This window comes from Lutra lutra, chromosome 4 (assembly GCF_902655055.1).
Source record: "Lutra lutra chromosome 4, mLutLut1.2, whole genome shotgun sequence".
In the NCBI taxonomy this organism is placed as follows: domain Eukaryota; kingdom Metazoa; phylum Chordata; class Mammalia; order Carnivora; family Mustelidae; genus Lutra; species Lutra lutra.
In genome coordinates, this window is record NC_062281.1 from 194,937,987 (window position 1) to 194,958,185 (window position 20,199).

Here is a 20,199-nt window from a genome sequence, read left to right on the forward strand (position 1 = left end):
CCGCGTGCGCCCTCAGCCAGCTGTGATGCTGGGGACGTGCCTGTGGCCGGCCCTGAAGGGACGAGCTGGGGCCTGGGAGGTTTTCAAGGGCCACTCCTTTAGAAGCAACTGGGCAAGGAGGTGGAGGAGAAAAAAATATAAAGCTACTTTACAGTGGATGCTTCAAGGTAACCGTCCGGAGGCACCCAGAGCCACGGGCGGAAGGACAAGAGCCTTTCGTTCTGACCCCCGTCCTCCAAACACCTGTGATGCTGTCTCTGGGCAAGACACTCCTCAAGCCCGACTCAGTCTGCAGAGCCTCAGCCAGCAGCATGAGAAGTTCTCCCTTCTACCCGCCCTCAATCTCTTCTGCTGCTTGACGTGATCTCTAATTCTGGGCCAATGTGGCAGTCACCCTTCCACGGGCCACGGCCTGGAAGGTTTTTGGAGACTCCACCTGGGCCTTAATTCCACCAGCAGGCATGTCCGCATCTCTCTCCCAGGCTGGCCGGGAGTACCATTTGGGAAGAGGTGGCCCTGCGCCTGGTGGGGTCCGGACGCCTGTGACACAGGCAAGGTGGGCACAGCATCCCCTTCTAGGCCACCATTAAGGAGACACCCTGTCCCGTCTCCCTTCTTCCAGCCAGAAGGGTCTGGCTAGAGCACAACCTATATTTGCCAGGACCCAAAGCCCATGGATACGTGTGCCGCTTCGGCCCCCAAGGCCACGGCCCAACTGTTTGCTCTTTGCCGTTGCCGTAGCCGCTGAAAAACGGGGAGTCCTGCCAAGCACTGTCACCAGGCACAGTGTGGCACCCTTCACGAGCCCCTCCCCAGAGTGTCCTCCCCCAAACCGAACCCCAAACAAAAAAGAGGTGGGTGTACCTGAGGTCTCCCCCAGAATCCGTGGGGGCTTGCCGTCTTCGCCGTCGTCTTTGCTGGGACTGGTGGAAGGCTCCGTTGTGCTAACCCCAACCGGGATCCTATTCCTGGGGCCCAGGGGCTCCGTGACCCCCTTAGTCTGCAGTGTGGTGGAGGTGGCCATGGTGGCTGTGGCGGTGGTGGCGGCGGTGGCCACCGTTGTCTTCCGTGTCTGTGAGATGGAGGCCGTGGTGGGGCCGTAAAGCCCTGGGAATGTGTTGGATTCCGGGGCCTCCTCCTCCCCCGTGGGCCCCCAGGCGATGAACTCCGTCTCCGTGGTGGGCCTGCTGCCCCGGAAATCAAAACCGCTGAAGCCGGCACCCTGCAGGTGCCTCTTCTCCCTCCGCAGGAGGGCCTGCGGGTCCGTGGTGGCCCCGCTACCCGCCGCGGGGGATGGGGACGAGGAGGAGGAGCCCAGGGAAGGGCTGGATTTGGCAGCGGCTGGGGGTTTGGCGAGCCCCCCTCTGGGCACCAGGGCGGCCACCTGGTCCCTGGGTCTGTGTGCCCGTTTGGCGCGTGGACTCGGCACCTGCCCGTGGCTGCGCTCCACGCGGGCCGGGCGCGGGCTCCACATGGGCACGGAGAGGCGCGCCGCCTGTCCGCTCTTCAAACTCCACAGCCGTGGCGGCCGCTGCGGCGGCCGGGGCAGGAGCCGGAAGTCGGGGCCCGGGCCCAGGGCCGCACAGGAGGGCAGATCCATGGCGAGCTGGAACACGGCTATGAGTATCCAAGCACGGCCTCCTCGGGAGCGGCCCGGCCAGCGGACGCACATGGAACTGCGTGGAAAAGAGAAAGCAGGGTCAGGGGGGCCCTGGGGGCGGTGCCGGCAGTCCCCCCATCCCCACTCTTCTGGTAAGGAGCGCCAACCCTCACCTGAGAGGCGCAGCCAGAGCCCTGCATGAGCTGACTTCACAGCCCTGCGGCCGGCCGGGGGAGGTGGGGGCTCCTGCTCATCAGCACCGCAGCAGCCCCATTCCCGCGCCCTGCGCCACACGTCTCTTCCCAGGAGCGTGAGACGCACACGACTGCTTGACGTGACACGGGAGGGAAACTGGGTCTCTAAACCCCCAACTCAGCTGACAAGATGATCTCAAACCCCTTCTGTTCCCCACTCAGCTTCGGCCCAGAGTGAGACAGACACACGTCGAGGACGTGCGGTAACAGGGGGGCGAGGCGGGGGGCTCAGGCTACCCCTCGGGTCCAGGGCTCCATGTCACAGAAGTTACGGACCCAAGTCTCGGCGCTCACAACCTCCCCTTCCTGAGGCCCGGAGGGACGGGGGTCCCACCGGACTTAACGGGGGCACGGAGGTCGGGCATCTCCCGAGCCCCACCCGGGCTGTGGTGGGCAAACCCTCCCCCTTCCCAGGCACACGTGCAAGTCTCAAAGCAGGCTGTGGCCTTGGGCGCTACACGCTGGAGCACTTCTGACTTGGGGCCTCCTCTGGGATTTGTTCAGGAAAATGAGATCTGCTGTGGGTGAGCGGGAAGTCTGCCGGCGCGCCAGCCCGGCCCGAGTGCTGCTCTGTTGGCGCTCTGGCTCCCCTATTTGCCTGCAGCGCAGGTGCCCTTTGAAGCCCCACAGTCCACCTCCTCGGCTCAGGCGCGGCTGGTGGAAGGGCAAAACCCACGCGACCCGGGGAAGAACGCCGGTGGGTGCACAGGGCGTCACGTGTGCCCTGAGAGCACACTGTCAGCCACGTGGAGGGCTGGGCTTAGGGGACCCAGGCCCACACTCCTTCTCCCACCAGCTTAGGTAACAGAGCACTGGGTACAGACACCGTTAGGAGCCGGCCCTCGTCACCGGCGTCACGTCTGAAAATTGACACAGATCCAGGACGTTAGCGACGGCTGTGGGCGGGGGCGGGGGTGTTTGGTGCACGGAGCTGCCAGCCTGGAAAGCTGCTCAAGACCAGCCCCGCAGAATACAAGGCAGTTTTCTTTATGAGGTTCGCGTGACTTTAAAAGGGAAGAAATCAGTGAGTGAGCAGCGTGTGGTGTGTGAGTGAGTCATGTGTGCATGCATGCACGGGAGTGTGTCTCGGGACCGCGGGCCAGCGTGGGTGATTGCTGACATGTGGCGGTGCACCAGTGCCTGTGAAAGACCAAATGTAGAGTGGGTGTGAATGTGTCTGCAAGTGTATAGAGCAAGAGTCCACATGGGGTGTCTGTGTGTCAGTGGGTGTGCAAGAGTGTAAGTCTGTGGGGGTGCCTATGTGCCCATCACATATACGTGTGTGTGCATATGCAGGTGTGGCTGAGCGTGAGGTCTGATGTTGGTGCACACATGTGTGTCAGTGAGTGTGTAAGACTGTGAGTCTGCTGTGAGGTGGTCTGTGTGCCCATCTGTCATATACGTGCATGTGTGCCTGTGTGGGTGTGGCCCAGTGTAGGGTTCATGTCAGTGAGCGTAACTGTGTCATTGAGTGTGCAAAATCATGGGTCCACTGGGGGTGGCTGTGGGCCCATTTTTCACATGTGTGTGTGCCTGTGTGGGTGTGGCCCAGCATGGGGTCCATGTCAGTGAGCATGTATAAGTGTGTCATTGAGTGTGCAAGAGTGGGAGTCCGTGGGGGGTTTGTGTACCCATCTGTCGTGGATGCGTACGCATGTGTGCACGCAGCCGAGTGTGGGGTCTGCATGTCACTGTGTGTGTGTGAGTGTGCACGAGTGTGAGTCTTGGGGGGTCATCGGTGTGCCCTTCTATCGTAGATGCACACGCATGTGTGCCTGCAGCTAAGTGTGGGGTCTGCGCGTGTGTGCGTGTGTCTGTGTGTGAGCCCCCCCTCGTTCTTCACTGAGCCCCGTGTATCCGGGGTCGCATCTTCCCTGGGGGGTACTTAGGCACGTGCTGCTCCCTGCCTGTCCTCGGGATGTGGAAAGGAAGAAACTTGTATTAATGAGCGCTAATTACCAAAAAGGACTAATCCCCAAATAAAAAGGGCCCAGTTCTTTAATCAGAATGAAAGTGCTTTGCTGCAGAAATTAGGAATCGCTCATTATGCTAATGCCTCTGCACTGAGCTCCTGCCGGTGTGCAATTTCTCTGCACAGCCTGCCAAGCTCCATGCGGGGACCAGGGCCTCCGTCACCGCATGCAGAGATTTAGGTCAGTTTGAAACATCCCGTGCACACGGTAAGCACAGCTTCTATGGCCACAGGTGCCTCAGGAAGGATGGACGATTTAGACCCCCAGGTTCTCCCACCACTCTGCGTATTTGGATGGGAGTCCAGCGCCAGAGCAGTGCCTTACCCCAGGAGGTCCCACCAGGCCCCACGAGGTCCTACCAGGCAATGTCAGGCCCCACCAGGCCCCAGCAGTCCCTACAAGGTCACTGGGGAACCTCAGGCCCCAGCAGATCCCACCAGGTCCCAGCAGGTCCCACCAGGCCCCACCAGGAAACACCAGGTCCTACCAGGCCCCACCAGGCCCCACCAGGCCCCATCGGGCCCCACCCCACCAGGAAACATCAGGTCCCACCAGGAAACACCAGGCCCCATCAAGCCCCATCAGGCCCCACCAGGAAACACCAGGAAACACCAGGTCCTACCAGGCCCCACCAGGCCCCATCAGGCCCCATCAGGCCCCACCAGGAAACACCAGGAAACACTAGGTCCTACCAGGCCCCACCAAGCCCCACCAGGCCCCATCAGGCCCCACCAGGAAACACCAGGAAACACCAGGCCCCACCAGGAAACACCAGGCCCCACCAGGCAACACCAGGTCCCACCAGGCATCACCAGGCTCCATGAGGCCCAACAAGGTCACCAGGCAACCTCAGGCCCCACCAGATTCTTCTAGGTCGCACCAGGCCCCACCAGGAACTAGGTCCCACAATATCATACCAGGCAACACCATGTCCCACCAGGACATACCAAGTCCCACCAGGCCCCATGAAGCCCCATTGAGGTCAGGCAAACTCAGACCACAACAGGCCCCACCAGGAAACACAAGGAAACACAAGGTCCCACCAGGCTTAGTGGACCCCACCAGGCAACACCAGGCCCCTCAGGTCCCATGAGGCAAGGCCCCACCAGACCTCAGCAGACACAACCAGGACCCCATTGGCCCCATTAGGCCCCCAGAACGGAAAGCAGACCCAGATGAGCCCGCATGCCGTCAGCACCAGGGAGAAAATTGTCCCAGGAAATTAAAACCACAGCACCTCAGCCTGTGCTACCCGCCTGCCCAGCAGAACTTCACACACAGGATGTTTCTGTCATTTTTCACCAATCCGGGGCTGCAATTCATTACCATAGAAACCCCCTCATTTCCACGCCACCCGCTTTTATGCAGAAAAACCAACCGATCGCAAGAGCGGGAGAGTTTGTCTTGTTTCCCTTCGAGTCCGGTTTCTTCCCTCTTAAAGTGGCGGATGGTCCAGAGAGGGACTATGAGGAGCGCAGGGGGCAAGTCAGCAGCCAGGACACGCCAGGCCAGTGTCGGGGGCAGAGAGAGCCCCTCCCGTAGGGGGGTCGGGGGGCCAATCCCGTGGCCTGCGGGGACCGGCGGTCCCTCTCCAGGGTCGAAGTTCCCCAGCCTGGACCTTTGGGCTCCAGGGGTACATGCTCAGCACGTGTCGGGATGACGCTGCGTCCGGGTGTCCGGGAACCCGGCCATACGTGCAAGGACCACATGCGGGGCGATGTGGGACCTCTCGCTCCGTCCTCTCAGCTGGCCCAGCCCCAGGAACGCTCTTCCCTCTGAGCCCGTCCAGCACGGGGGTGGGAGGCCTCAGTTCTGCCCACAGCCCCCTGGCCCCAGGAAGGCGCCGTGGCGCCGTCAGCCCCAAGGGCTGGAGGCCCCTCTGAGGGTCAGGAGGGAGGCCCAGCGGCCATCGGCCCCACTGCTAGCTGTCAGCGTCACCACGGGACACACCAAGGAGGCCACAGTGCAGTGCCGACGCCAAGTGCCCCAAGGGCATCCACGGGCCATGACCCCCCACTTCACACCCACGAGGACGATGACAGGCACAAAGCCAAGTCCAAGTGTTGGCAAGGCCGTGGGGAGATGGGAGCTCTCGCCCAGGGTCGTGGGAATGTAAGAGGGTGTCGCTGCCGCGCAGAACAGCTCAGCAGCTCCTCGAAGACTTAGTTCCCGCTGACCCCGATGTCCACTCGGGTGGACACCCAAGTCCACAAAAACGTGAGCACAAATGTTCCCCGCAGCCCTCCTGGGGCAGCCGAGAGCCGAAGCCACCAGAGTCCATCAGGTGACCGGATGAGGACGACGCGCTCTGTCCCCACAGGGGAACATCCTCTGGCCTTTGAAAAGGAAAGCGGCAGCGACACATGCAGCCAGGTGGACGGAGCTTGGACACAATCCGTGACATAGAAGCTCCGTGTCGCCGAGACGCCCAGAACCCGGCGACCCACAGAGACCGAGAGTAGAGTCCCGGTTGCCGGGGGCTGGGGGAGGTGACTGCTGATGGTTATAGGATTTCTCTTAGGTGGGACAGGGACGTTCTGGCATTGAGAGTGCTGACGGCTGCACGACCTTGGGAATACACTGAAACCACTGGGGCGGGGGTGACTTTGTGGGGGACATCGTAGCTCAAGAAGCTGATACGTTCAAGGGCAGAGACCAGCCTGGGGGGGGACGCGGCACGGAGTCCTGTTCTGGGCACAGGTCCCAGCAGCAGGGACGAAGGAGACGGTGCCCAAGCTGGGGGCAGCGTCTGAGCTGCCAGCACGGGGCAGGGAGCACGCACAAGCTCCCTCAGGCTCGCACACGGTCCTTGCCTGGCTGGGGCCGGGGCTCGTCGGAGGTCGGAGCGCCCGGCTGCCCGCCCCCAGCCTGCGCAGGGCTGTGTCCCTGCCCCGCCACCTCCATCCTGCCGCGTCCACATCGGGGCTGTGGCGCCGTCCGCTTTATTTTCTGGTTCATGGCTTTCTTGCTTCTCCCCCTTTTAAATTTTTATTGAAATCTTTTTTTTTTCCCCCTAAGAACACGTTCATAGGATTTGTGGATTGAGACTGGATTTGCTACCTTCTGTGTATTTTCTTCGCAGAAGAGGCCCGCGGCTAATTACACACGAAGACTTGTCTTCCACTTCGGGTCCCACTTTCTGCAGGGGGCTCGCAGGCCAGGCCTCCTGCAGGTGCCCAGATCCCGTGTGCAAGAGCTCCTAGGGCGGTGAGACATTGGGCTGGGCGGGAAGATCCTACAAGCCCAGGAATCTCTCTACGGGCGGCGGGGAGCCCCTCTACCCCGTCCCGGTGCTGCACCACCTGGGAATAGCCTTGCCCCAGCGTGCCCACTCCTGGGCTTGTCCTCAGCTGGCCTGGGACACCAGCCACAGCATGCATGAGTGGCGTACACCTGTCCGGGACGGTGACTCCCTCTGACACGTCCCGTCCCATCTCCTCCGGCTACAAATCGGGTGAGTTTTGGAGAGTTATGAAAAGCGGGTGTCCCCCAACCACGTGTGCTGCGCTTAGTGACCTGCTTCCCAAAATTAGCACATGGCAAGGGGGGGGTGCTTCTCTGTGGAGACACCTGGCACGCAGGACCTCGGCCAGTGTCAAGGTCACGTCCGCGGCGTGAGTCATGACAGCAGGCGCTCCCGACAGGATGGGAAAGGACCGCGCCTCCTCCCGAAACCCGTCACGCCGTCAAACCGTGAGACAACCACCAGACAGATCCCGCTGGAGGGACATTCGACAAAATCCCTGACCAGTCCTCCTCAAAACTGCCAAGGTCATCAAAAACAAGGAAAAGTCCGGAAAACTACCACCATCGAGAGAAGCCTACAGAGACACACATGTCATGTGGTGCCCCGAGTGGGATCCTGGAGGAGAAAAAGGAAGTCGAAAAAAACCTCGGGGAATGTGGACCAAATGCGGGATTTCACGAATGCTGAGGAGCGGTGTTTCCCCTTAGTGGAGACGCACATGGAGACAGAAGAGGTTTACGTGAGGGACGTCTGGGGGTAGAGAACACAGGATTTCTGTCTGCTTTTCCTTCTTTTCAACTTCTCTAAGTTTAAAACTATCCTGAAATAAAAAGTTTATGGAATTGAACACCCCAACAGAAGTGGGGTGGACACAGGGGTCATGCTGAGGACTGTGGGGGACCCCGCCAGGGCTCTGTGGGGTCCCTGGGCCCCGGGTGATCGGACCTCCACCTCGAGGGGTGGCCCGGGGGGGCACCTGCGAAGGAGCACAGCCTTGTCACGGTGTTTCCATCAGAGAAAAGTGGCTTTAGGTGGGAGGGGAGACCCTGGCACCTGGTACAGAGAAGACCCTGGGTTCCCCCACCCCTGTGTCTCCAAGTTCTTCCAGCTGCGGGTCTGCACAGAATGGGGCTGGCAAACTGCCCTGTCCTTCCCTTTCTCATGCCCGGGAGGCTTTCCCCCATCGCCCCCAAACGCCAACACAGCGGTGCAGGAGCAGAGACCCGCCTTCCCCACACAGGCCAGGACACCCGGCCGCGGCTCAGGAAGGGAGCACACACACACTTCCTTCTGGAAGGCAGTCGCTCGTTCAATTTTCCTAATGAAGAACAAGGGAACCGTGACTCACTGGGATGTCCTCCTGATGTATTAATGTCCTGTAGGAGCCACCCCTGACTCGCCCTACCCCACAACTTACTATGATTAAAAGCGTCCCTCTCTTTCAGGAACCGTGCTCTGGGTTGCCTATGAGGCTTTCATCTTCAGGGGATCCACGGATGTCGGGCACACACGTGATATTTGATGCGCGGGGAAGGAGCAGCGTGGGAACCATTCATTTGCGTGGGATAGAAACCTCCGGAACGGCACGAAGTTTCCGGCTACTTGCCTCCCCCAGTGCAGGGGGGCCCACAGTGGGATTCTGGGGTCTCTTAGCACCTCCCCTGCTGGATTGGGTCCCACTCCTGGTCAGGCTTCTGGGTCCCATCCAGGGTGGACCGGGGGTGGTAAGTCCTGCTGGCTCGGGTCAGGGCCCGCAGAGAAGGTGGTGCGCTCACTGTAACGTGGGCTCCTCCCGGGGCAAAGGCATTGCAAGGCAAGTGTGAGAAGAACCTGCGTGTGCCCCAAACGTGTGCCCACCTAACCACCCTGCTGACCTTCCCCGCTGCCCCCAGATCCCAGGAGGTCCTGGCTGAAAGGAACAAAGACGGTCCTCGGCTCTAGCCGCCCCCAGAGCTGGACTCAGCCCCGTAGTGCTTGGGACTGGAGCGGGTTTACCAGTCTTAGCGCAGGTTCCGGGTCAGGCTGCTGTGACAAGCGGCGGGCAGGATGTGATACCGGTCTCCTGGCTATGGTGATTCTCCTGAAATGCCTGTGGATGGGTGTGCACGGGCCCCGGGCTGGCAAACACCAATCCTGTCCCAAACACTCAGTACCCACGTGATGCCAGCATGAGACCCACCATGAGGGGGCCTGCCTACAGTCACAGGGAGCTGGCATCAGCCTGGAGTCTAGGACTCAGGGACTTCAGGTCCCAACAAGCCCAGACCTGGGGGAACCGGGGTGTACGAAGCAAAGGAAAGCAGGCAAGACCTCCGTGACACAGAGCCATGGTGGCCCCACTGCCTGGCCCAGCGGCATGGTGGCTGCGCCTGGCAGGGAGGTGCCGGCATGGGTGGCAGGTGCTGCTCTGCGCCCCTGCTGACCTCGGGCAGCAGCGGGACCCTGAGGTCGCAAGGAATCGCCTCACATGCTCTTGCGGGAGCAGACGACTGCGGGCTCCCCAGAAGCGTCCTGTATGTATGAGCGAAGCCCCCGGGAGTGGACACCCAGTGAGGTCTGGAGACGGGTCTGGCCGTCACTCTCCAGAGCTGCCGCCGGCATTTGGTGAACGGCTGGACACCGAGAACACCCCACAGAGCTCAGGACGGCCCCACAAAGTCTTTCCGGCCCCAGCAGCCCCAGCGACCATGGGGCTGCGGTGAAGCAGCCCTACAGCCCACATCCCACTCGCTCCTCCTGGGGCCTGGCAACGGGGAAACGTGTCTCTTTATCCTGCGAGGAAAGAGGCTCAGACGTGACCCACCCACTCCCACTCCAGAAGCCGCACAGGACGGTGGGGACACGGGGGCTCAGGGCCGGCCGCCTGGCCCCCAGCTGGAACTGCAGCACGTAGGCTTCATACCTTATTTGCGCCTCAGTTTCCCTCCCCACAGGGCATCACCGGACTCCGCGGGGGGTCCTTGGGGCTCGGGTCCCCAGAAGCACGCACACGCCTCAGCCGCCGCCCCTCCCCCACTCCCTTCGAGGCCGTCGTGGTGCCCGGGACCCCGCTGCTCTCCCTGGCAGCTCCGGAGCAGGGCGTCCGCGGACCCAGAGGCACGGGATGCTCTCGACAGCCTTCACAGGTGCCTGAAGGAGACCGAGGGATAGCAACGCGCTGGCGTTCTGGTTGCCCGGGCGACGTGCCCGCAAGCATTCTGGAGGAGTGAAGTGGTGACAAGCAGTGGGTGGGCGGCGCCGTGGGCAGAATGTTCTCTCCCCAGGAGCGGGAGCAGGGTTTCTGCACGTCTGACACGCAGCCCCACTGCTGCGGCCAGGTCCCCGGTGCCCTCCATTCTGTGCTGGGACGGCAGGCACAAGCCATCCGGGACCAGCAGGTCCCTCAGCTCAGCTACTGTCCCTCCTGCGTCGCAGGCTTGTCTCTCTGGGGAGGGCCCAGGATGTGCCCAGCAGCTGCCCCCGCGCCGGCCTCCCCAGGTCTGCCAGCCCACCGTGTCGGGTACCCTGTGCCCCACCTCCCATGCTTCCTCTGCAGGCGGGGACAAGGGTCTAGATGGGCCCCCAGCCCAAGGCGGCCCATCCCAGGGACAAGTTGCATCCCTCTGGGCAAAGACTTGGCTAAGCCAGACAGTAACAGCCGCGGGACCAGAATCCTGCTGCCTCGTGCCTGAACCCCACGCCAAAGTCAGCACAGAGCGAGGATGCTCGGAAGGACCCTGGAAAGACCAAGTGGCCTCTGCAAACCACCCCCGGGCGCAGGCTCTCAGCCTGGGCCTCCCGTGAGGATCCCCGGCCGGGGAGAGGGTGGTGAGAAAACGTGGAGACCCAGACCCCACTGTGGACCCACAAACTGGCATCTTCGGGGGACAAGTCCAGCATCTGTAATGTTTCAAGGAGCTCCCCCAGGGGGTCAGGACGGAGAGCCGAGAACACAGCCCATCCCTTACTTGGACCCCGTTCAGCCCGACTTCACCAGCACTTGTAACGAGAGACCCAGGCCAGGGCGGCGGGGAAGAAGGCACGCGGGACGCGGACGCACGCCCGGTGCTGGGTGACCCCTCAGCACACAGAGGTCCCCAGGCCCCAACTCTGTCTCCTTCTGGAGCTCGGCGGCCCTCAGCCAGGCTGAAGGTCACGGGCAAGTTCTCGCACAATCCCATGGAAAGAGCAGGGGTACAAACGTGCATTTACGGAAATCCAGACTATTTGCACAAGAAAGAGGAACACAAAAATAGCAGCTGTGTGTTCTCTGGGAAAAGGTCTCTCGTCACAACTGAAAGCGGGAGGAGGCAAGCAGTCAGCCGGGGAGGGCGCAGGCAGCACACGCTCCTCCAGTCCCCAGGGCTCCAAGCGACCCGCGTCCTCCCTCTTACGCCTAGAAATCTGCATCCAAGCTCCCCGCGCAGCTACCGGGGCACACGGCTCCTTACCGGCGGTCCCGGCCCGGGGACGTGGACTCCTGAGAACAAACTCCCCGGCTTCCACAGCACCTGCGGGAGGCCCATTGCCTTTCCGTTCTGCTGCCATCATTATGTTGGCGTGGACGAAAGTCACTGTGCATTCAAGGTGCCGTTGAAGCCACCCAAGGATAAAGGAGGACAGTGACAGGGTCGCCGCCTCTCAGAACACTGAAAGCAGGCCCATCACGGGCTCCACGGGGTTTGCAGATTGGCAGAGAGGGCAAGGATGGTGTCGATGGTGGTGCCGAGGGCTTGGCAGGGGGAGGAAGAGCGAGCTGCCCGAGCGGAAGCTGGGGCCAGGGCCACTGGGGCGGAAAGCCCAGATCCGCCACCAGCTCCCCAAGCACAGGGGACAGGGACCTCCCGAGGTGGTCATGTGCCCACCTTGTGTGAGGGGATGGGATGATGGCCAGATGTCGGCAGAGCTCTTAGCAAAGGGCCTGGGGTAGCCAAGGCTGGGACCCCTCTCTCCAAGGGGTCCTCAGAGCCATCTCCGGCCTCCAGAACTCCCAGGAAACACTGGGGTGAAGCTGGAGACCTTCCCAGGGCAGCCGCTCCAAGGGACTCAGTATGGCGGGAGCACACGGGTCCTTGCACATCGGGAGGTAAACCAAGGAAGACAACGTGAGGACATAGGAGCGGAGGGGGTGCTGTGAAGGAGGGAACGTCACAGGGACCCGGAGAGGCTCGGAGCCAGTGGTGGCCAGGAGCACTGGCAGAAGCAGGGACCACCGTCCGTTAGGCAGTCGACCGGGGCTGGGAAGGGCAGACAAGGCCCTTCTAAGTCTGGGATATGCAGATGTCAGGCAGCACAGCGGGGGGGGGGGGGGGGGGGGGGGGGGGCGCACCTTCCACGGCCACAGGCCACTGGGAGGCGCCCTGAAGCCCTCCGTCTTCCGCACGCTCTGCCACAACACGCCACAGGCTCCGCCTTCACACCTGAGCACAAGTGAGGCTGAGGGAAGTGGCCCTCCCAGGGCATCCAGGGGCTCACGCAGTGGCCATTGCGGGGAGGGGACAGTCAGGCCTCCTCATGGCCCTGACGTCCCACCGTCGGTCCACGGATCGGGAGAACAGGCAGTGGTAACTTGGAAACAAGCCGGCCGTGCCCAGAGAGCATGAATCACCCATGCAAATCCCACAATGTAGGTCACGGCTCCATCTCGCCTCCAGCTCCAGAAAGTGCCCACGTCCCCTTCAGGAGAGGATGTGACGAGGACAGAAGCTGTCTCCCTCGACCCCGATGCCCAGCCTGGGCCCCGCCCACAGATGGGAGGGCACCTGACCACACTGAAAGGGGCTGCAGGTGAGACCACAGAAACGCTGCCCCGGGCAAGTGCCCCGCGGGGTGTGGGGGAGGGGTCCAGTGGCCCTAGGACAGCTCCCCGGGCCAGTTCCCATCTGTCTAACCGCCCACACCCCCTGAGAGGCAGCCCCTCTGCCCCGTTACCAATGAGGAGGACATTTCAGAACTGGAGCTGGGCCCGCCTAAGGCCACCACCTAGTGCATGGTGCCCTGGGTACCCCTTTGTGGCTGCCTGCCCACCCCCAAGCCCCCAGGCCTGGGTGCAGAGTGAGGCGGGGCTCAGCCTCCAGCCAGCTTCAGAGTCACAGGGAGCTGGCAGGAGCTCCAACCTGACCCAGACATCACCGCTCCTACTACCAGCCGAAGTGCCCCAGCCTCTGAACACAAACAGCGATGGGGGGACTCACCACCTCTGCAGAACGACCACGCAGGTGTGGGGCAGCCCGCCCACATGAGCCAGACCCTGCTCTGGGGGGCGTCTGTGGCCCACTCCCACCGCGTCCTGTGGGGGACTTGGGACTGATCGTGTCCGTGAGCTGCTCTCCCACTTACTGGTGGCCCAGCACATGCACACACACACCAGAGACACACAAACACACGTGCATGCACACTTGCGAGAAGATCCACCAACCCAGCCACCTCCACCAGACACACGCCACCGTGCCTGAGTCCCCCCGTGGAGTGTCCAGAACTTAGCTGCAAACACAGCTTGGCACAAAGCTGATGTGACAGCTACCGCTGGCGTGGGGACAAAACACTGTCGTTTGGGGAAATTCTTCCGAAAAGAACCCAGTGGAGCTGGGCCAGCTGGGTCAGAGCTTCAGTTCTTCCTGATGAGGTCATCCCATCTGGACCCTGTCCGGAGAAACAGATGTCATGGGAGTCCTTGCTGGAATGTCTGAGGGCATAAGACCTTTTCCAGAAAGACCCAGAGCTTCTGGGCAGCCACTGTGGCTTGAAAGGGGAAGAAACCCTCTGTTTTCTGGGAAAGCCGAGTCCCCAGGGCTGGGCTCTGACAGACCAAGGGCCAAGAAGGCCTCTGCCCCTATCCCCCAACCCAAAGCACCTGGCTTCGAACTCTGGTCGCTTCTGTGTGGAGGACCCTGACCAGTTGCTGGTTCCTTCCAAGAGGAGTTCCGACTGTCCTCTCAGAGAAGGTTTCCGATGTTTCTCCAGAATGTTCTCCACCTTGTGCCCCAGCAAGGACAGCCACGGCCTGCAGACAAGCTCCCCAGAACCACGGCCCTCTCTTGTGGCACCTGTGACCCGCAGGTCTGAGTCTGCGTCGTATCTCCGTCATGCACCTGAGCTCCGCGCTCCAAGAATTCCCATCCCAGGTCAGGCGGGAATGACCATTCCCGCGGCACCGACGGGAACACTGAGGTGATGCAGGGGACAGCGGAGGGGGTGATTAGGGGAGGAGCCAGGACCTAAATCTGCCTGGTCCACCAGTCACCCACAGCACCCTCCACTGTCTCCAGGAATGATCTCCCTCAAGGGTGCCCCCCCACCCCCATGCAGAAATCAATGATCAATTATCTTTGGTCGTCCCTCAACATCATTCGCCAAGAACATGAGACTCCAGCTCTGGCCCCTGGGCCACAAGGTGTAGAGCTTGGCGCCCCCTCCCCGAGGACCACTGACCTTCATGGGAGTGGGAAGGAGAGGAACCGCTGCCCCCAGAAGCCGGGAACCTTCTAGATGCGAGCTGAGCACTGAGCCGTGCCCTCACGGGAACACCGTCCTGGTGTGAACACACCGCAGCGCAGGAGCCCAGGCTCCTCATCGTCGGCTGTAGGGGGACTCAGGGCAAGATCTTCCACGAAGGGGCCACTTCCACACCCACCGGGGCATCTGGGGCCCCTGCATGCCGCCACACCCCGCTCTACAGACGCCACCAAGATGACCTGTGACTGCAGAGCTCCAGACCCGTGAACGTGACTCCCGGCAGTGCTGATAACAGCCGTCCCTCCACAACGCATGGGCTGAAGTCCTAACCCCAGGACCTCGGAATGGGACGGTGCTTCGAGACTGGGCCTTTGGAAAGGGGGTTAAGTTAATGAAGTCATCAGGGTGTCATCCAGTAGGACCGGTGTTCTTATCAGAAGAGGAGATCAAGACACAGACAAGCCCCGAGGGACCACCCCATGGAGACACGAGAAGGGCTCAACTGTGTACACTCCATGGAGAGAGGCTCAGAAGGAACCAGCCCTGCTCACAGCTTGAGAAACAGACGGGGGGGGGGGGGGGGGGCGTGGACGCCGCACGCCGGGGCACCTCGGGAGGGCGGGAGCTGGTTCTCCGGGCACCTTCCCTGCCTGGCTGCTCCTGCCTCAGCTCCACCAGGAGGCGGTCAGGGATGCCTTGGGCTTGTCTCCAGGACAGCCGCAGCCCTGCGTCTGGATCCTGCGCGGGCTGGGGTTCCTCACAAACGCGAGCCCGCCCCCTCAGTCCGGACCTGACTGGCTGCCCCCGGGAACCCCAGCACAACCCCACACAGCCTCCGCCAGATCCTTGCCCACTTGGCGGTGGTGAGCCCCTCAGGGCGCTCGGGTGGCGGCACGGCCGGAAATCTCCAGTCAGCTCACCCAACCGCTCCCCCCACCTCTGAAAAGTCCTAGAAACACCCGTTCAGCGAGTCCTGTCCCTTCCTCCCTCCCACACAGGGATTCTCAGCCTCCCAACACGCACGCTGGGGCAGGACCGCCCTGTGTCGGGGGCTGTCCTGCCCGCTCCCTCCACCAAGATGCTAATAGCACCCTTCCCCCGGCGTGTGACAACCAAAAATGTATCCAAACCCTGGCGTGCTTCCCCAGGGAGACCCCCCCGGCCAGTTGAAAGCCAGTGCTCTGAGACACACCTTGATTCCTCCCGCGTCTCACTGGCTCTCCATCCTCCATTCTCCACCCAAAGCGGTGCTAAAACTCCAGGGGACAATGTCCGGCTCCTTCCTGCTCGGCCTCCTTCCCTCTCTGTCCCTAGTTCTTCACAACCCACCCAGAACAGGGCCCCCTGGGCTCACAAGCTCCCCGCATACGTTTGATTATTTCTCTGGGGTCGATGCCCCATGAGAACAGGAATTACTCCCATCTTCCTCACCAGGGTCCCCCCAATGAGCAGGGCAGCTCCTGGCACAGAGCAGGAGCCCCATGAACGTTGGTTGAAGGAATTAATGATGGGGGGAACCAATGATTGAGTGTCCCCGAGCTGCCAGCAGAGGAACGAGCTCCAGACAGTCACGTGGCCACTGTCCCTAGAGGGGCTCCTGATCGTCAAAGCTCTCTGACAGGGTCCAACAACCCCGACCTCACTAGTGTAGGAACAGTACTGAGGGCATGCTGCCTCATGGACGGAGCCCAAGCCCGCCAGCTGGGAGGGGCCTCACCTTGTCCCCTCCCAGGCCAAATGGTGGGTCTCCTCCAGACTGTCCCTGTGTCCCCGCACCAGGGGCCGAGGCTCGTTTCCCTCTGGTACTAATTCTGGACACAACTTGACAATTCCCTTTATCTCTCTCGGTGTCCAGAGATGAAGAGGTCAGCCTCACTGGGGCAGGAAGGGCCATTTTGCAGATGGCGGGAGTTGGGGCTCTGGTGCTTCAAGGAGGGCACCCTCCAGCCGCAATGCCCCACCACCACCTCCAGGAAGCCCCCACCCCTCCTTCCTTGGGAACCCCCTAGTCCTCATCCCCCCCCACCTCCAGGAAGCCCCCTGCCCTTCCTTGGGCACCCTCCAACCCCCATGTCCCTCACCACCTCGAGGAAGCCCCCTGCTTCTCTTTGGGTGCCCTCCAGCCCCTATACCCTCCCGCACCACTTTCTAGAAGCCCTCCATGACTACCTGCTCTCCCAGGGGGCTTCCTCTGATGCCCAGAGGCCACCCCCACAATATCTGTCTGTGGTACCGCAACCCACAACCTCAAGGGGGCTTCTCTGAGGTTCCCTCGGAAGCTTCCCCCCATAAGATAAGAGAGGAACTTGGCCCCAGAGCTGTGGTGGGGAAACACAGGGCACAGAAAACCAAACTGCAGCCTGAGGTGGGAGCCGATGAAGCTTGATTGTTATTTAATATTAATTACACTTTAATACGAACGTTAACTGTGTTTCACAATTTTAATTTTTACCCAATTATTCTGCAACCATTGATTAAACAATGACGATGACGGGCGCTGGGGACTGAGGAATGAGGAGGTAACGTCCTCACCTTCTCCAACCCTACGTGCAGCTCAGGCTAGCAAACGGGCCCTCGGCGGTCACAGATGATGGAGGGAATGAACGCAGGCAGGAATGAAGGCGGGAGTCAGGGGCGTGCAGTTCACTTGGGGAATACGCACTTTGGGTAACAAATGACCTGGAGGCAGGGCAGTCAACGTGCTGGGGTGGATTCAGCTCTGGGCAATCCTGGAGGACAGCTCGGAGGTGGTGGTGGGTCTCCAGTGCCCTGGACTGTTTTCATACCCGGCCTTGAAGCCCTTGCCTGTGGCTCTCTCCCTGCTGGGAGCACCTGGTCATCGTGTCCTCGTGCCTGGATTCTTCCTCCCACACCCACGCCTGATGCCCCGAGTGAGCTGCTTAACTCTTTAACTGACCAGCCCGTGCTCCTGTCTGCTGAGGGCACCTGTGGAGGACCAGCGAACCCCAGCATTTCCTGGGCTTCCAGTGGAAGTGGGGCTTGAAACCCACACCCCATCTTTCTCTCCAGCACACGTGTCCAGGAATCTCCCCAGATCTGCTGTGTGTCCGGCACTCTCAGAGCAAATGGTCAGCAGAGGACCAAGGGGGCAAGGCCTCTGTCCACCCGCAGCACTGGCCCCTGCTGACTGGCCAGCAGCACAGAGCACCCCGTCCATGGCCCCTAGGGGCCAAGTCTGCTGCCGGGGCTGGACCAAGGGCTTAGAGAATACTAGACACTCTGCAGCCTGGGTGTGCCTTCTTAGCAGGAGTGGGGTCACGCAGAGTGGAGATGGCCCTTCTACCAGAAATGGCTGGAAGTACCCCAAGAACTTGGGAAAGTTCCATTGCTCCTTTTAGACCACGAGGTCTTGCACAGCTGTTTAGGCTGTCAGTGTGCCCATCTGTAAAATGGGCTAAAATACTTTGCCGAGAGAACTAAATGAAACAGCTGGTCTAGGACCCAGCCTCCTGTAGGGGACCCATAAATAGGAAGGAGCCACGTCTCTTTCTGACTGGGACAGCATCCCGTGCCCACCAGGCCCAGAGGTGCAGACGGAAACAGGGATGTCCTCTCTCTCGTGGGCCTCCATGGGGCTCATGGGGCAGCGCCTGGATTTGGATCCACAAGGACAAGGGGATGCAGCCATGGAGAAGGCCAGCTGCCACTCCACCCGGCTCCTGCCCTTGAAACGGGAGCTCATGGAGTCATAATGTAGGAAAGATCCGGACACCTCAGGTCAACGCTGCAGACCCAACCCAGAACCCCAGACCAGTAGCTACTGACGGTGGCGTCGTGGGCAGCCCTGGCTAGGAGACAAGGAAGGACCCAGCAGGGCTGACTCCAGACCCTCCCACGGGACCCGGCTGGGTGCAGCCTCCCAGAGGAAGCTGGAACATCGTCTGGAATGGGCGGCCGGGGACTCGGACACTGTACCGGGCCTGGTAGAGTGGCAACGCCTTCCTCTAGCTGCCAGGGAAGAAAGACCTGTCTCCACCAGGGGCTTCCACCCCTAGGTAGGAGTGCTTCCCACCAGCCCGACTCCCCGCCGCTCTCCCCGTCCACACATGAGCCAAGCACTCTAGAATGTGAAAACCACATTCTCTTTGTTCTGGATGCTGGAGCCCCATCCCACTCTGTGGGCCGGGGAGCCGATGTCGGAAGCCCAGGAACTTGCCCGGGAGCTCCCCACACAAAAGAGCTGAAACCCAGCCTTAGGTCTCCGGGCCGCCCGGGTCCGCATCTCCCCCTCCTCCAAGCCCACTTCCTGCGGGAATCTACGGAGCCGGTCCCGGAGCCAGCCAGAGCCCACCCCAGAGTCCTCAGGACCGGCGCGTCAGGCACTCCCTCTGCCGTGTGCAAAATGCCACCAGGGTCACGTTCCCTTCTGCCTGGAGGGCAGCCTTAGCTCTGCACCCCACGGCACCGGGGCGGGCTCAGCCAGACCCCACTCGCTTGTCAGTACGGCAGAAAACACGCACTTTGGTGTGACCAACACCTTGTCTGGGCGCTGACGGGGCAAGCCTTTGGCAAGGGAAGACAACTTAGCCACCTTAATTGGCTGAATTCCTACCAGGGCTGTTCTGACTTCTCCGTAACGGTCTCGGGAACCTGTTTGGTACAGAGGATGTCAAGGTTCTCCGGGCGGCCTGAGCCTCCGAGGGGATGGGCCTCCAGCGTGTGCGGGAGAACCCCCTAGCGGTGGGAGCTGAGACCGCCAACGTCAGTTCCAGGCCCTTGTTCCCAGAATTCCATTTTCAAGTTAATCACTTGTTTGTTTTTAAGTGAGAAGCTACACCTTGAGTGTTTTCACTAAATAAGTCTGTGTTTGCATGTCGACCAGCGTATTTAAATCCCCCGCGTGCAGCATTTCAGACCAGGACTTCCCCCTCTGTCCCTCTCTCTGTCTCTCTCCCTCCCCCCCCTTCCCCCCCCCCCCCCCCCCCCCCCCGTCTCTCCTCTTTGGGGTCCATCGGCCAATCCGCTATCAGGCCTGCTCCACACTGGATCCCTTTGGCCCTGAGGTAAGACACACCCAGGGACCGTGAGGTAAGGAGAGGGGCAGATGAGGACTGTCGGTGGGGAACATGCCGACCGAGACCCGGATGCTGGGACATCCTTGCAGCGCCCAACATCTCAGGGACTGGAGCGACCAGACAAATGGAAGAGCCGCGCTTCAGCCAGGCTGGCCTCCTCCCAGCCCGCACACACACATGGCCAATTAGAGTCCAAGTCCACACTTGCCGTGGCTCAGCCAGTACCCTGGGCCACACACCACCCTCTCCTAACCCACAGCCATCTGTGTGGGCCTCACAAGGTCACACTCTGGCCACCTCTCCAGCTGCATCCAACAGAGCCTAGCCCCACATCCCTGTCCCTGTCCTGGCCACTGCTCCTGCATCCCTGGGCTTGACATAAAGGTCCCTTCCTCTGAATGTCGTCCTGTCACCTCAAAACAGTTTGGGCCTCAGAGAAATGTTCTCCTAGGGGCAGCCCCTCATTAGCCACCACTTAAGAGCCATAGTCCTTCCCTCAGCTGATAGCCTCAGAGTTCCAAGTCTCTGTTTTGTTGGCCTCCCCAGGACTTCACACAATGCCCACACACAGATGCCCCACAAATGCTGATGGATAGAGGGATGGATGGTTGGATGGACGTGTAGATGGATGGACACATGATGGACAGATGGATGG

The 20,199-nt window shown here is 61.3% G+C and overlaps 1 protein-coding gene across 3 annotated transcripts in view; it reads right to left on the minus strand.

The window, feature by feature from the left end:
- The window catches only part of AJAP1 (adherens junctions associated protein 1), a 117,170-nt gene that overhangs the window by 60,037 nt on the left and 36,934 nt on the right, over positions 1 to 20,199 (minus strand). For 2 of the 3 annotated variants that reach the window (XM_047728138.1, XM_047728137.1), the window contains exon 2: positions 865 to 1,676. In XM_047728138.1, coding sequence (XP_047584094.1) covers positions 865 to 1,676 — 812 coding nt within the window. Of the gene's footprint in view, positions 1 to 864; positions 1,677 to 8,491; positions 8,558 to 20,199 lie in introns of those variants that run through there. The other variant, XM_047728139.1, reaches the window with a different exon arrangement.